The sequence below is a fragment of the Haliotis asinina genome, chromosome 16 (assembly GCF_037392515.1).
Source record: "Haliotis asinina isolate JCU_RB_2024 chromosome 16, JCU_Hal_asi_v2, whole genome shotgun sequence".
In the NCBI taxonomy this organism is placed as follows: Eukaryota; Metazoa; Mollusca; class Gastropoda; order Lepetellida; family Haliotidae; genus Haliotis; species Haliotis asinina.
The window spans coordinates 41,767,146-41,783,839 of NC_090295.1; the positions used below are offsets into that span (position 1 = coordinate 41,767,146).

A 16,694-nucleotide genomic window follows, 5' to 3' on the forward strand; every position below is an offset into this window, starting at 1 on the left:
AAGCAAACGCCAAAACTGTAACTTAACTGTAGTCCCACTTGTCGTATTCATTTGGAAACTGATCATCTTTGGTCTGCCATTTTGGCATTCTCTGGTAAGCGCATGTGGCTCGGTCTGTATTATTCTTCATTTAGTGCAACAGCCGATGTCACAGCATCTGTGTTACATTAAGACACCATTGCGCAGTGGCGTCCCGAGGTACATTCACGATCAAGTTACAGCACACGGTTCGAAATTCGCCTACATAACAAATCTAGGACGAACAAATTAAATCCACTTTTGTTATAATGTTGTGCAGATTCAGTTTACTCCACTCTAACTACTTATCAACTGGTCTGAACCTGATGTGAGGTTAAGTCATATACGGCGAATAAAGGCACGAATAATCTGAATACATGTATGAAGCATGAAACCGGCAGATAGCAGTAGAAGAAAGTGTTTACCTCGTATCTACAAAAGAAAGAGATATGACGTGGGGATAGGTGATATGTACTTTTGTCTTGGCCCAGTTATGATGATACATACCGAAAGGAAATTTACGGCAATGCGTCATCACATTTACTTGTGTCAAATTTACTCGCAATCTGAGTTTATGTAACATTATTTTCAACCGGACAATGAAGAAGAATTTCACAAAAAGCACTCACATGCCAACATGCCTATGCTATACTCAATGAATGTACCCGTTTGAGCTATCTGGTCATAATCGCTAAAAATCGATAAAATTATTTGTCATTATCATGTCCCACAGAGTATGTAATTTGACATGGCTAGTTATCGTATCCGTTTGCGTTAGTGAAACAAATGTGGACACCTTTGAAGTTTATGTGTGGTGTTATTACCCCGGAGGTTGCCAGAAGGTATAAATTATCTGCAAGCATTCGTAAACCCGGTCATAGCGTATATTTCCTGCTGTATTTGAGTTTATCTCAATGGTGTACTATCCGGCTTTTGATCAGGTAGACATTGTTCATCAAACACTATTATTCCATTTTGAGCAGTCAAACAATAATACCGGGTCCCCAAAAAGCGATGATAGTGTTAAGTGATCGAAACTCTCCTATCGTTTCCCAATTGCGCAGATCGATGCTCATGCTGTTGATCACTGAATTTTCTGGTCCAGACTCGATGATTTACAGACCGCCGCCATTTGTGGAGTTGGACCCTTTGTCTTGAGACTAATAATTACAAACTCCAATTGCAAAATGAGTTGTAATGTTATTTGACGATGACACCATTATATTGATATGAGGCTGAATGGATTGTTGGTTAGGATGACGTGGAAACAAAAGCAAACAGTATTCATATAGTTCGCTTTAAGTGAGTGGGTGTCAGAATGGATTGTTTGTCTTAGGTCATGACTATGTCGTCAAAGGGTAGAGGGTTAGAACAGTGTCAACGTTTCGCATATCGTGGAATTTTGTCATGCGAGTCACTGTCGTCATCAGCTGATGAAAGTTAACACAATGCAACTTCAATCCTTGATAAACGCCTTGGACATGTTTCCACGTAGATGTCACATTTATTGTTAGCATATGGATTTTGATCACTGTTATGTCATGACGCATATAAATTCTTATCTGTTATGGGCTTATTTTTCAGACTATGGATTTGAAATTGGACAAAACATTGCTGGAGGATATCTGAACTGGCAGAGCGCCATAATGGCATGGTATAACGAAGTCAGTTTGTATCGATTTGGCCAGAACCCGAATGGTTACTTGGGGAGAGACGGATGGAAGAAGATCGGACACTATACCCAGGTACAGTTTTGGATATATTTACTGCATCTCTTATCTATCTAGACAAGCAGACAAATTTCTGCTCATTACGATCCTGGTTTGAATGCCTGCACAGCATATCATACGTATGGAAAAGAGCGCTCAATTTATGGAATCAAATCAAGTAGATGTGTTTCTAATTCGGAACTGCAAATTCTTATGTGTTTGTGAGTAAGTGAATGAGTTTGGTTTTACGCCGCAATATTTCAGCTGCATGGTGTCGATCTGTATGTAAACGAGTCTTGATCAGACAAATCGGTGATCAACCGAATGAGTATCGATCTGTGCAAGTGGAAGATGATGAACTGTGTCAACCAAGTCAGCGTGTCTGACCACTTAATCCCGTTAGTCACCTCTTACGACAAGCATAGGTTACTGAAGATCAGTTCTATCCCGGATCTTATTCATTATTCGTAATGGTGCTAGGTGTGTATTCTTCTGACGCTGTGTAGTGTCATGTGCCACATTTTGTCTCTGCAGATCGTCCAGAACGTTACGTTCTTGATAGGATGCGGGTATGCCCATTGCCCCAACACCAGATTTGGAAGATACTACGTATGCAATTACGGATCAGGGTGAGGTTCCTCTTGTACGGATAGATCGTATTGATTCTAATGATGGATGAGAGAGAGAAGGTGAGGCGAGGGCGTGCAAGTGTTGGGAATTGGTTGAAAAATCACAATTGGTAATTGCTTCATAACCAGCGAACCATCATCAAAAAAAGTTGGTTAGCGTCAATTTTCCTATCCAGGTTGCTATTATATATATATATATATAATGAACATAAACGTCCTGAAGCCTTCAAGTAGTATTCAGTCATGACTTTTCAGTTAGTAAAGTGAGTTTTCTAAAATATAAATATGTTTTCAGGCCCTGACAACGTCAATATGTTCCATCTTCCACTGTTTCAGAGGCTAAACAGTAGTTCTAAACCAGTTTGTGTATAGTGATAATTCTTTGTCTGATTTTCAGTAAAGTTGACTGTTACACATTTTCCATGAAAAACAATCGACGGTACAACAATCGTTTTTAACAGTCACGTACGCATTTCTTCGTCAGACAAAACCGAATTTCCCAGCCGTACACAAAAGGCCCCAGATGCAGTTCCTGTCCTAATACTTGTAAGGATGGACTCTGCGGTAAGTCTAATTGTTAATTCTGACAATCGGAGACCATAAGTGTGGATCCATTGTTATTATTTTTTCTGTTTGTATAGGTTGTGTGACACGGACAAGATTAGACTAACAGCTGGTCTCTAAAATGAACATATTTTACTGAAAAAATCGTTCATAGTTAAAAAAAGTAATATAATGAAATGGAGCCCTGAGACATCTCTGACGCAAAGGGAATCTAGACTTGCCACATTTCCTAGATTTGCGTGGGCTTTCTTGGATATATATATACTTCAGGGTCTGTACGACAGACTACGACAATATGTAAACGGATACTTATAACTCAGGATACAGGACCTAAAATGCAAGACATTGGTATACACAACCTAAGGAATATTAAGTGTCCTTTTCTGCTGACAAAACAATTTATAAAATAGATGCATACTGTTTCAGATTGTGGAGGGAAGGCGTGTTTCAACGGCGGCAATCTTGACACAAACACGTGTACTTGCACATGTCAGAAGCCTTACTCGGGTCCTACGTGTCAGCAGTGTAAGTGCAGGATGTCATGGGTCATGTGTCATGTGTCATGTGTCATGTCCATTCCTGTGTCCTCTCTCAGAGGACTAATCTTACAGAATTGGTCTTCAGCAACCCACGCTTGTCGTAAGAGGCAACTAACGTGATCGGGTGGTCAGGGTCATTGACTTGGTTGGACACATGTCTTCGTATCTCGTATACGGTATCCCGTAGATAGATGGTCATGCTGTTAGTCACTGGAGTATCTGATCCAGACTCGATTATTCACAGACCAGCAGCATAAAGCTGGAATAAATCGCCAGCCAATGAACTATTCACACAACGTACACCTTTTACACAACAAGTGTCACCGTTACGGAACAGATGACACTTCGGTTTTCTGGTCCTATTTTACCTTGCTGCTATAAACATAACTGAATGTCTATCAAATATACGCGACAAAACCGATTCCACCTCCACGTGTAATGTCTCCAAAGAGGACAAAAGCAAATGAGCGACATACACCACCATTAACAAGAGTTTATGAATCACTATCGAACAGTAATGAAAACAGGTGTTTCCGGACAGGTGAGCACATCTTTTACCCCTGTTATAAACCCATAGCAGGGTTTGTCATTGGCAATTGCTTATCAACACAGTCTTGTGTGTTGAAGGTCTTTACACAATGTCGACATACATTCAGACTGTACAAGAACAACATACTTAACCTTTATCCTTTCTCTTCACTGTACAGATTTTATTTTACTTCCAGTGAACTGCCCGGAGAAGGATTCCTTTTACTGTGGTCGTAGTCTGATCCCCAAGGATTGCAGGACTTACTACAACGTTCCCCAACTGTGTCCCTATATGTGTGGGATATGTGGTGAGTTGTGTCCCCCTACTTAGAATATTAGTGAGTGAGTAAGTGAGTTTTACGCAGAACTCAGCAATATTCAAGATCTATGCCGGCGGTCTGTAAATAATCGAGTATGGACCAGAAAATCCAGTGATCAACAATATGCGCATCGATCTGCGCAATTGGGAACCGATGACATGTGTCAACCAAGTCAGCGAGCCTGACCACTCGATCCCGTTAGTCGCCTCTTACGACAAGCATAGTCGCCTTTAATGGCAGGCATGTGTTGCTGAAGGCCTATTCTACCCCGGACTTTCACAGGTCACTAAGAATATTAACGGTTTTCTGGTCCTATTTTACCTTGCTGCTATAAACATAACTGAATGTCTATCAAATATACGCGACAAAACCGATTCCACCTCCACGTGTGATGTCTCCAAAGAGGACAAAAGCAAATGAGCGACATACACCACCAGGCATGTGTTGCTGAAGGCCTATTCTACCCCGGACCTTCACGGGTCACTAAGAATATTAACTGAGGTTTACTTTGTATACACCAAACTGTCCAAACTGTCGTTGTTGTAGAACTTTCTCGTCATTGCATTGAGAAATGTGGGGAGCTTAACTGCATATTGTGGACATAAATGCGATCCGTTTTCAGCCTCGAGTACCACGCGTACACGTGTGGTGGTAGAATGTCAGAACTTCTGATGCAATGTGTCCAAAGGTGTCGGAAGCATTAAGACACTGGAGATCCATTGACTCACATTGGATCAAATCAGCCCAAATTTTTAAACTGAAAGTGTTAACGTAATGAATATTATGTATATGCTCTAGTATGAATCAGCTAATACATAGTATAAGAGCATATACCGGGTATGTTTACACAGCTAGGATGTTCTATCTGTATATTCCAGAGGTACTGATATCCCTGTGTATGACACTAGAGGGTGTATTTCCTTTAATATTATATTCATCAATGACCCTTCCCACATCCAAATCTAGTCTGTATGATTCATATTCAAATCTTACCTACCTACCTACCTACCTACCTACCTACCTACCTACCTACCTACCTACCTACCTACCTACCTACCTACCTACATACATACATACATACATACATACATACATACATACATACATACATACATACATACATACATACATACATACATACATACATAATTGATGGTAGAGATATGACGACCATAAATACATTTTTCCTGTGACAAAAAAACTTCGATGTAGACCTGTTTCATATGTTGCCGCATTTTTCTGGTTAAAGATTCACTTGCCGATACATGTGCAAACTGGTCTCCCTATGCTGTACCTTTAAAATGATGTTATCAGTTAATGAGCATAATTCCCTTGATTATTTACCGAGAATTCTATAATCACTTGAAGAAAAGACGGGGATTATTTCAGAATCGTATCCATATTCACTCGTGTTCTAATTGCTTGCTCAGCGTGAATTATCACCTGATTATTTCAACAGCAATATGTGAACATACCAAAATTCACTATGTCCAGTTCTCATCTTGTGGGGGCACGTAGGTCCCAAAACATCCAGCTTAATGAATATTTTAATATTTCACAATATGTTTGTGATTTTAAGTTTTGGCTAATTTTACCTACTACCACCAACGACTGAAGGGATGACGTAAATCCGGCTAAGGTCCGTGCAGGTAGAGAAGGTACTGTAAGTCCTCGTGGTCTCTGTTATGGTGATCTACTTTCAGTTGCTGGCGATTTATTGTATTGTCATGCATTATACGTTTTAAGTTACATGCTACTTCTCTATCTTTGTGTCCCTGTTACACTTGTACGTATAATTGCCAAGTTTATTGATCTTTAATATGAAAATTAATTCTGCAAGACACGAATTGGCTCCGAGAAGAGCTGTGCCATGTTCAAGTGTTCAAGTTATGTACTCGCGAGATGTTCTCGGTGGTAGAGACTGTGATCTAGGATGCTGACACTAAATTGTGTCTCGTCGGGTTGGATGGCGACAATTCCAAATTTGTTACCATCTGCAAGTTTTAGTTATCCGGCACCCGTGGCAAGCCACCTCCTCGTGGTGGGTGCTGGGTAACGTTAAGTGCTTGCCAACCCCCCGTTGTGGACCCGGGGGAATATTTGGTCCACCAACCTGTTGGCCGTGGGTTGCGCCCCTGTGTCGGTGGAGGACGGGGTCCTGGTGGTTGGGGGCACTTGGACTAGGACCTTATGTTCCTGGTGCCTACCACGCCACTTTGGCCCTTACTTCACCTAGACGGGTGGTAGAACTGGCCCGGTTCTATCAATCGGCTGGTCACGCCATGCCCTGTGCATAGCATACTATTTGCACATATATATTTATGGGTATTGGTCGTTTTGATATTTAGCAAACAAATTTGATATATTTAATTGCCTAGAGTCCTATGCCATAAGGCGGTGGCTCATGAGCCAATCTGGATATATAGACCTCTGAATTCCGGGCTCTTTGGAACTGTGTCACAGGCAGAACCAGCTTGACACATTTTCTTTAAGATATCGTGGCTTTTCAAGTCTGTATCTTCTGGAGTATAACAACCCTGTAGCCCTGGTACTGCAGTCTGGTTTCCACCGTATTACCGTCCTTGTTGACACTCGATGGCGGGTGGGGGGCAGGGTTGCCGAATTATATTTATCTACCATGGCTACTAACACTCCATCTTGTTCCGTCAAAACATCAAAACGCAGACATATGTCTTCTTCCTCTGATGAAGAGATATCTTCATATGCCAAGGATTCCTGGCCAAGGGTTTTAGTGATAGAAAGTGCTGATAAGAGTCCTTTAAACATCAACCCTTTTGCCATCTCCAAGGGTATTCAAGGTATCTGCGGGGAGGTTAAAAATGTCACACGTATCAGGAATGGTTCTCTCTTGATAGAGTGTGTACGGAGGCAGCAATCAGTCAATCTGCTAGGGCTAAAACATTTTGTGAACAAACAGGTTGTTGTCTCGGAACATAAAACCCTGAACACTTGCAGAGGAATAGTTAGAGACAGGGACATGGTGCGAGGTCCTGCACTGGTAAGTCAGTGTGCTCACGCTGTAGTGGTAGTCACGAGAGTACCGAATGTACCAATGCCATAAAGTGTGCAAACTGCAGTGGTGAGCATCTGGCGTCATCTATGTCCTGCCCAAAATTCGAGTATTAAAGTAAAATCCTCAAACTGAAATGTACACATAATATTTCATACTTTGAAGCTAAGAAATTAGTTCCTGCTCCAACAAGACCAAATACCAGCATAACGTATTCAGCCACTGTTTCTTCTCCTACACCAACTTCTGTTGTTAAACACACTTCTTCAGTTTCTTGTCAAACTGTGATATCTTGGGTCAGTGAAGCTCAGATAATGTTGGATGGCACAACTCAGACGTCACAAACATGTCAGCGCTCCTCAGCATCCCAGACTGAAGAGCCACAGACAGAAAACCTACCTGCGACTGCGAAAGAAAAGAAAATGTTAAAAACGAAGACTAGGTCTCTTCAACATATAGAAGAGCCAGTGTCGGTTTAAAATGTATTTGAACCCCTTTCTGTGGAGACCGCTCCTTCACACACAGGTTGTAGGAGTAGTGCTTCCGCGCACTCAGTTTCTACTGTTGAACCTCCATAAATAATTTTATGAACATAATACAATGGAATTGTAGGGGTCTTAGGAACAATTTTAATGATCTTCAATTACTATCACAGGATTTCAAACCACCAGCCTTTTCTTTACAAGAGATATATCTAAAAAATGAGGATAAATTGGATATACGTCAGTACAACTCATATCACTCGTTTTCACCTCCGGGAAACAAAGTCACAGGTGGCGCATCCATTTTGGTGAAACAGGGTGTCATTCATAGCCCTGTGCCCCTAAAATGCAACCTGCCAGCCGTCGCAGTTCGTCTTTCTTTACACATAACTTTCACTCTTTGCTCCTTGTGCATCTCCCCATCTTCTCCCACACAACAGTCCGATCTTCAGAATCTGTTTGACCAACTCCCGAGACCCGGTATCATCATGGGGGATCTAACTGGGCATAACCCTCTATGGGGAAGTAATACTATTAATGCCAGGGGGAAAATCCTAGAAGACTTGATTGCAGATAATAAGTTATGCATATTTAGTGATGGATCAGCCACATATTTGCATCCTGGTACAGGTACGTACTCTGAACTTGATTTGTCGCTCCGTGACCCAAATATTTATACTGAATTTGAATGGTCGGTCCATGACGATCTTTGTGGAAGTGACCATTTCCCCACAGTTCTCTCTGCTATAAATCCGACTGATGACCCACCGGCAACCAGGTGGAATTTTGCGAAGGCTAATTGGAATTTATTTAGGACACTTTGTACTGACGAATTAGAATCTGATTACTTTGTTAATGCTGTTGACCCTATTCGGTTGTTCTCTGATAAACGGAATCAAATAGCTGATGAAACTATTCCTAAGTCCTCTGCGACACCACACATTCGTAAACCATGGTTTACTGACGATTGCAAACAGGCCAGGAAGTGTAGGAAGAAAGCAGAGAAATACTTTCGCCGGCATCCTACCGTTCACAATTTAAATAACGTAAAAGTAAATAGTGCCAAGGCTAGACGTACGTTTAAGCAAAATAGGCGACAGTCTTAGAAGAACTTTGTTTCAAAGATCAATTCACGTGAGCCTATGACGAAGGTGTGGAACATGATACAGAAAATTAAGGGTAAAGGTTCCAAATCTAGTGTTCATCATCTGAAAGATGGCTCCAATATAATAACCAATAAATCTGACATTGCAAATAAGTTGGGCGAAACTTTAGCTGCCCATTCTTCATCATCTAATTATAATCCTCAATTTCAAAAATATAAAAATCAACAAGAGAAATTGAAACTTAATTTTAATTCTGACAATGGTGAAGATTATAATGAAGTATTTTCACTACATGAGCTTGATACTGCTTTAGCACAAGCTCATGATAAAGCAACAGGAGCTGATAATATCCACTATCAGCTTTTAAAACATTTACCCAACTCATGTCTTGAAACACTTTTAAATATTTTTGATAATATTTGGACAACTGGACACTTTACTCCGTCGTGGCGTAATGCCATTGTTGTTCCCATACCTAAGCCTGGCCGGGATCATACTGATCCATCAAACTATGGGCCTATTTCATTGACGAGTTGCGTTTGTAAAACCATGGAACGCATGGTCAATAATCGACTGGTGTGGTTTTTAGAGACGAATAATCTTATCACGAACATTCAGTGTGGTTTTCGAAAAAATAGAAGTACTATTGACCATTTGGTTCGGTTGGAATCATTCGTTAAAAATTCCATTGTAAATAACCAACATGCTGTATCAATCTTTTTTTACCTGGAAAAAGCTTACGATACAACATGGAAACATGGTATTTTAAAAGATTTGCATGACTTTGGGTTGAGGGGCCATTTACCTAATTTTATATCTCAGTTTTTAGCAGACAGGCAATTTCAGGTTCGAGTGGGTACAACCCTGTCTGATCTTTACCATCAGGACCAGGGTGTTCCACAAGGCAGTATTTTGTCTGTTACATTATTTAGTATAAAGATAAATAGTTTATCTAAAGTTTTAAAAGATTCTATAGATGGATCGTTATTTGTGGATGATTTTAATATATCTTGTCGTGGTAAAAATATACATACTATTGAACGGCAACTGCAACTGTGTTTAAACAAGATAAATAAATGGTGTCTTGAAAATGGTTTTAAGTTCTCTAGAACGAAAACTAATTGCGTACATTTCTGCCGTAAATACAAACCACATAAAGACCCTGAACTATCTCTTGATGGCACGCCCATCAAGGTCGTCAAGGAGGCTAAATTCTTGGGTCTAAGTTTTGATGCTCACTTAACCTTTCTTCCACATATTAAATCCCTTAAAACTAAATGCTTGAAGGCCCTTGCCTTGTTGAAAGTCGTTTCCAATTCTAAATGGGGAGGGGATCAAGCTACCCTCCTTCATCTATATCGATCACTAATCCGTTCCAAACTTGATTATGGCTCCATCGTCTATGGGGGTGCCTGTAACAGTAACCTAAAAGTATTAGATTCTATCCACCACCAAGGGCCAAGACTCTGTCTTGGATCGTTTAGAACCTCTCCCATCGATAGTCTCTATGTTGAGGCCGATGAGCCATCCCTTACCCAACGACGTATAACATTATCCTTACAGTAGATAACAAAACTATATTCTAATGAATCAAATCATGCATTTAACAGTGTTTTTAATTATCTTCATGAGGATCTATACAATAAAAAGTCTTTTCTTGTTCCGCCTTTGGGTGTAAGAGTAAAATCTTTCATATCTGCTGCTGGCATTGAGCTAGAATCTATAGCTCCTTCCCGTCTTCTTTCTTCTCCTCCTTGGCAGTTGGTTAGACCAGAAGGTGATCTAACACTGGCAAAATGTAAAAAATCAGAAACAAATGACTTACAACATAAACAGGAATATAATCAATTAAAAAGTAAATATGGCAATTACAAATCCTTCTTTACAGATGGGTCCAAGGACGGTGGCGCAGTAGCTTGTGCCACTGTCATTGGATCCAGAACAATAACTTCTAGGTTACCAGGCCACAGCTCTATTTTTACAGCTGAAGCTAACGCCATATTAACAGCTCTTAAATATATTCAAAGACATCCTAAATGTAAACAGTATATAATATATTCCAACTCTCTTTCTTGCCTTCAGGCTATTAAAAATATTTCTTGTAAACATCCACTTTTAATTGAAATTATTGAACTGTATAATGATCTTGCTACTGGCCAATATGACATCGTCTTTTGTTGGTTACACAGCCATGTCGGAATTTCAGGTAACACGATGGCCGATTTTGCTGCCAAGGCAGCACTCAACAAATCTGAGACACCACTTCTTATTCCATACTCAGATTATAAAACCACTATTAGGTCTTTTATCCGATGCAGAAGAAGTGGGACACCCAAGTGGGCATAAATAAATCACATGCACTAAAACCCTGTGTTGGTTATACCCACTTGGGTTGTCAGTCCAGAGTTGAGGAGGTCATCATGCGACGATGTCGCATTGGCCACACAAAGTATACTCATGAGTACCTATTGAAAGGTGAGGATCCTCCGTTCTGCATCCCTTGTGATGAAAGAATTACAGTCAAGCATATTTTGCTTGACTGTGTTGAGTATTCCATCACAAGGGATAACTATTTTAAATCGCGAACTATGAAGGATCTTTTTAGTAACGTAAATTCTCATTTAATTATTGCATTTTTAAAAGAATTAGATTTGTTAAGTGATTTGTAAATAGATATATATTTTATGATTGGAAGTTTGAATTAGTAACTAAGATTGTTAGTGGCTGTATTCTCGAAGGGGGTTAAAGTGCAGTAAAATTATTGTCCCCCTGAGAGGATAAGTAAGTCCAAAAACATTTGAAGTAGATTTGAACTTACCAGGATTTTTAGACGTAGTATTCCTGTATTTTAATTGTGGCTAGCATTTCTTACAATCGCCAACGGCTGAAGGGATGGTGTAAATCCAACTAGGGTCCATGTAGGTAGCAAAGGTACTGTAAGTCCCCATGGTCCCTAGTGTGGTGATCTACCTTCGGTTGTTGGCGATCTATAGCCTGTTTTTATATTGCATCGTCTAAATAGTGATATTAGTTTTTACGTTCCACGCTAGTTTCATTTCAAATTGTGATAATCTAATTGTTTTACTGTCCTTCGTTGACAGTTTTTTTTATAATATACATATAGTCCTGTTCATTGTTAACTGTTCACGTCACGATATTGCTGCAATATTGCCGAGGTGACGTTAAATATTAACTCACTCACTCACTCATTTTAGTTATCCATTATGTGTTGTCAAGATGCCTGCAGGTGTGTGTGTGTGTGTTGTATGTTTTGTGTGTGTGTTTTGTGTGTGTGTGTTTGTGTGGGGTGTGTGTGTGTTTGTGTGAGTGTGCATGTGTGGGGGTGTGTGTGTTTTGTGTGTGTGTTTGTGTGTGTGGTGTGTGTGTGTGTGTGTATGCGTGTGCACGACGATTTACATTTGTTAGGATTGATGAATAAATGATTAGATGAGTGTACATGAATGAAGAGAGTACATCCATAAAAGGTGCCCCAATCTGATCTCAATATGCCACTCAAATACGATAAACAAACGGTTACTTACAACATAAATTGATTGCCTCGGGGTAAATGTAAGTAACCTTATTTTCCTACCATAAGAGTATCTGACAATTCAGGATCTCTATTTAGATGGTTTTGATTTATTGTCACAAAAATGTAACCATACAATCAACGTATGCATAAAACCAAAAGCTGCTTCCTCAAGTGATCATATAAAAACACAGCGTCTATACATGGACAGCAATGTGCCACATAAAATGTTCTGTCATGTGTATAGATCTGTCTTGCATTTTATATAATATATACGACTTCATTATCAACACATCACTTTCATTGAGATCATGGTCAGTCATATGCAAGCTCATCTCGTAATTCAGAGTAAAAAGGAAGAGAGAAGTGTGTCTTACCGTCAACAGTGCGGAAATTGTAAACACTGAATCAGCTAAAACAAACAGGTAGAACATGATGTATGTGTCAACACCTTACACATGGTCCTCCACACGTTGGCGTCGAACGTGTTGCAGCCAATGTTTTGAAAATTTAATATTCATTCGATCTGTCGGTTTCCCAAACCTGTGAGCAATCGTGTTGGGTATTAGTTGTAGTCTCACAATTGATGATTGCTTCAGAACTAACAAACATTTATAGAAAACAGAAACTGGTTACTGCCATTTTCAGACTTTCCTATCCTTCGTTAAAGTTATGACTAATATATCATGAACATAAACGTCCTGGAATCCTCAACAAATATTTAGTCATGACTTTTCAGTTAGTGAAGTGAGTTTTCTAAGAAATAAACACGTTTCGGGGTCCGATGATATGTTCCATCACCAACCATTTCAAAGGCTAAAACTGTTGTTATAAAATCGTTTGTGTTCACCGATCGATTGTTTGGTCGTTTGATAACTGCGACCTATCTTCGATTATTTCAATCAATCAGAACATCACCAGTGAACAATTTTCCAATGTCGGTCAGCTGTTGCCCGTCGATATTCATCTGGCGTTTATCAAGTGGATGTAACACTTCAAAATTACATAAATACGTTCTTATCGCACAATTTACGTCGATACGTTGGCACGTTGGAAACGTGCGGATTACAGCTGCGGCTGATATTGCAAATACAACTGTCATTCTGGTATTGACTGCATGCGCAAATGGTCACACCTTGATCACACAGGGGTGCCTTAGTGAGTGAGTGATTTAATAGCGATTTTGTACCTATTCCTACCTAACACGAGAAATGTGTTTAGTGTTGTTCACCGATGTAAGTGGTGTTGAAGATTATTGACATTTATGTGTCTCTCGCATAGGTCGTTGATAACGGCTTTACATAAATTTTGAATATCTCTTCATGATTTTATATTAATAACATAAATACAAACAAAAATGGTCATGTATATAAATCACTCTGTTTGCAATGTGATCGCAACGTTATAAAGGACGAATTCCACGTCACGTTTGTAAAAAGTATCATGATCTGAGATTAACATACTTGCCAAACCTATCCAGTGTTAATCAATATTCAGTGAAACTGTTGTGTAATATACTAAATACAAATGATGAGGATACTTTATGAGCACTTGCAAATTTTCTTTAAAATGTGTTTCTATGTAAATAGAAACAGAAATTTTGCTGTATTATTCACCACGTGACAAGTGTTCTTTTTGTATTCTGGGCCATTTGTCCGAATTACAGAATAAATATATATCATTGAAATTTATGTCAAGTATGATATGTAAGGGTAATGTCTGAATGTATACAATTCTTAACTTTTATCATAGTTGTTCGGTTCAATATGCTTAAATCAAACTGTTGAAAACTTATTAAAAAAGCTAAATACTTTGCATGATTTTTCCCTGATTTATTTAACCGAATAACAAGCCTTATTTTGTTTCAGCTACACCAAATACTACAGTTGCTTCCCAAACAGAAGCCCAGCGTATCACTCGGCCAGGCCAGGTTTCACCAGTGCAACCCACAGCTGTTGTACATTCTACAACGTGGAGAGAGTTCACGTCGGAGTTTGGCTGCGTCTATGCTGGAAAAAGAGCCTCAAAAGGTACAAAGCAAATCACTATATCATTAATTTTGTCTCATAAGTTAATATATAGTTGATTAGTGAGCAATGTAGTCCGTTGTCAAATTAAAGAAAATTTAATGATTGAAGCAATGATTGTTCTGAAGAATTTTTAAACACATGTTTGACGGATGAAATACAGTATCTTTCTACTCAAACAAGAGCACGCAGGAGAAAAAAAACAAACTTTCGTTTTCCACTGATATATATTGTCGACAGTCAACAGTGGAGGGTCCAGCACGTGAATTGAATTGTCACTTGTATTTTAATGTCGCAATCGGTAAAGTTCTAGCTATGTAAAGTCGGTACTATCATAGAGTGAGTGAGTGAGTGAGTTCAGTTTTACTAAGCACTCAGAAATATTCCACCTATATGGGCTCGGTCTGGGAATAATCGAGTCTGGATCAGACAGTCCAATGATCAACCGCATGAGCATCGATCTACGTACGCAGCAGTTAGGAAACGATTATATGTGTCAGCCAAGTCAGTTTTACCACCGATCCCTTTGGTCGCTTCTTACGACAAGCATGGGAGACTGAAGGTCATCCCGGATCTTCAGTTCTAATGACAGAAGTCGGGATACCGCGTTTGAGTGAATCGACTAGTCCCCAGTAGGGTTGTGTACAGACAGACGAGTTTAGATAGGGTTAGCTTTCGCCTCTTATGTCAGTTTTTGCGTTTTCGTACTATATGCGTAAATAACGCTTTCTCGCTTTTTCGCTTTCTCGCTCTATCCCTTTATCGCTCTATCGCTTTCTCGACTGGCTGTATCGCTTTCTCGTTCTATCCCTTTATCGCTCTATCGCTTTATCGCTCTATCGCTTTATCGCTCTATCGCTTTCTCGACTGGCTGTATCGCTTTCTCGCTCTATCCCTTTATCGCTCTATCGCTTTCTCGACTGGCTGTATAGCTTTCTCCCTCTATCCCTTTATCGCTCTATCGCTTTCTCGACTGGCTGTATCGCTTTCTCGTTCTATCGCTTTCTCGCTTTCTCGCCTTGTTTTATCGCTCTCTCGCTTTCTCTTCTAGTGCTATCGCTTTCTCGTCTCGCGATATCGCTTTCTCGTCTTTTGATATCGCCTTCTCGCTTTCTCGCCTCCGAAGTATAAGGCGAGAAAGCGATGGCCCAAATCAGCCACCATAGCTTTCGTCTCTAATGCCAATGTTTGTGTTTTCGTACTATATGCGACATTACAACACTATTGTCCTACGTGTATCACCTAGTTCTAACTACGATAACTAAATTGTTCCAATCTCGTCGTTTTCCAGCGGAGTGTAAGAACTATGGTGACCATGGCAACGACAAGTCTCTGTGTGGAAGTATGGGTGGGAGTCAGATCACCTGCGCCCACTGCGAGCAGTTCTACAACATTAAAACAGACTACTGCCCAGTCATGTGCGGACTATGCGAAGGTCAGTGCGTGTACCAATCCCGCCATAAACGATCTTCTAACAACGTTCTTTTTCATGTGGTTACGGGTAACCACCGTGACAAAAGGTATAAGAAATCCCCTCAGATTTTCATGTGGTTACGGTTAACAAGTTGTCGTGACAAAAGGTATAAGAAATCCCCTCAGAACTAGCAAAATATAACACTGTGAAGTCTGCAATTTTCAATAACTTGTATTAAACAGAAAGCAAGATACAGAGGTTCACAATAGAGGTTTCATGTACAATGTAACTGAGTCAGATCTAAAGTAATTGGTCACAAATGTAATGTCAGCTCACCAAAGTCTTGATGTGAGAGTGAGAAATAGTTTTACTGAATACAACACAGCGAACGGTCGGGCAGCGGTTATGTAGGTCAAGCGTTGACGGGGACAGGCAGATACATCTACTCCAGTTAATCTATGTGTGTCCCCCGGAAGTACACACAACTAATCAAAACACTTAGTCAAGAGGAGGTAACTCTAAATCGCCACACCTTAAAGCCTGCTGTCAAAGTATGAAAAGTACTGAACATTTATGATACGAAATGCGATCCATAATAACAATCACTCACACCTTTAAACACTGTGACCCAAACAATACTTATTACTTAATCAATAATACAATTTACAGAAAATACACTCTCGTAACACTGTTAGAGGAAATAGAAGTTTTGAGAATTTTAGGAATCTGTTTAATTGGCTTTCTAGTTTTAACAACCAGGACCATGGTTTCATTCACGAGAGAATGGCCCCTTTAATC

The 16,694-nt window shown here is 39.8% G+C and overlaps 1 protein-coding gene across 1 annotated transcript in view; it reads left to right on the forward strand.

Annotated features, from left to right (window-relative positions):
- Positions 1-16,694, forward strand: part of LOC137267784 (uncharacterized) — a 49,307-nt gene that overhangs the window by 10,450 nt on the left and 22,163 nt on the right. The window contains exons 5-11 of the mRNA XM_067802228.1: positions 1,603-1,763; positions 2,262-2,356; positions 2,841-2,920; positions 3,347-3,445; positions 4,185-4,295; positions 14,324-14,485; positions 15,774-15,917. Of these exons, the coding sequence (XP_067658329.1) occupies positions 1,603-1,763; positions 2,262-2,356; positions 2,841-2,920; positions 3,347-3,445; positions 4,185-4,295; positions 14,324-14,485; positions 15,774-15,917 (852 nt within the window). The remainder of the gene's footprint in view (positions 1-1,602; positions 1,764-2,261; positions 2,357-2,840; positions 2,921-3,346; positions 3,446-4,184; positions 4,296-14,323; positions 14,486-15,773; positions 15,918-16,694) is intronic.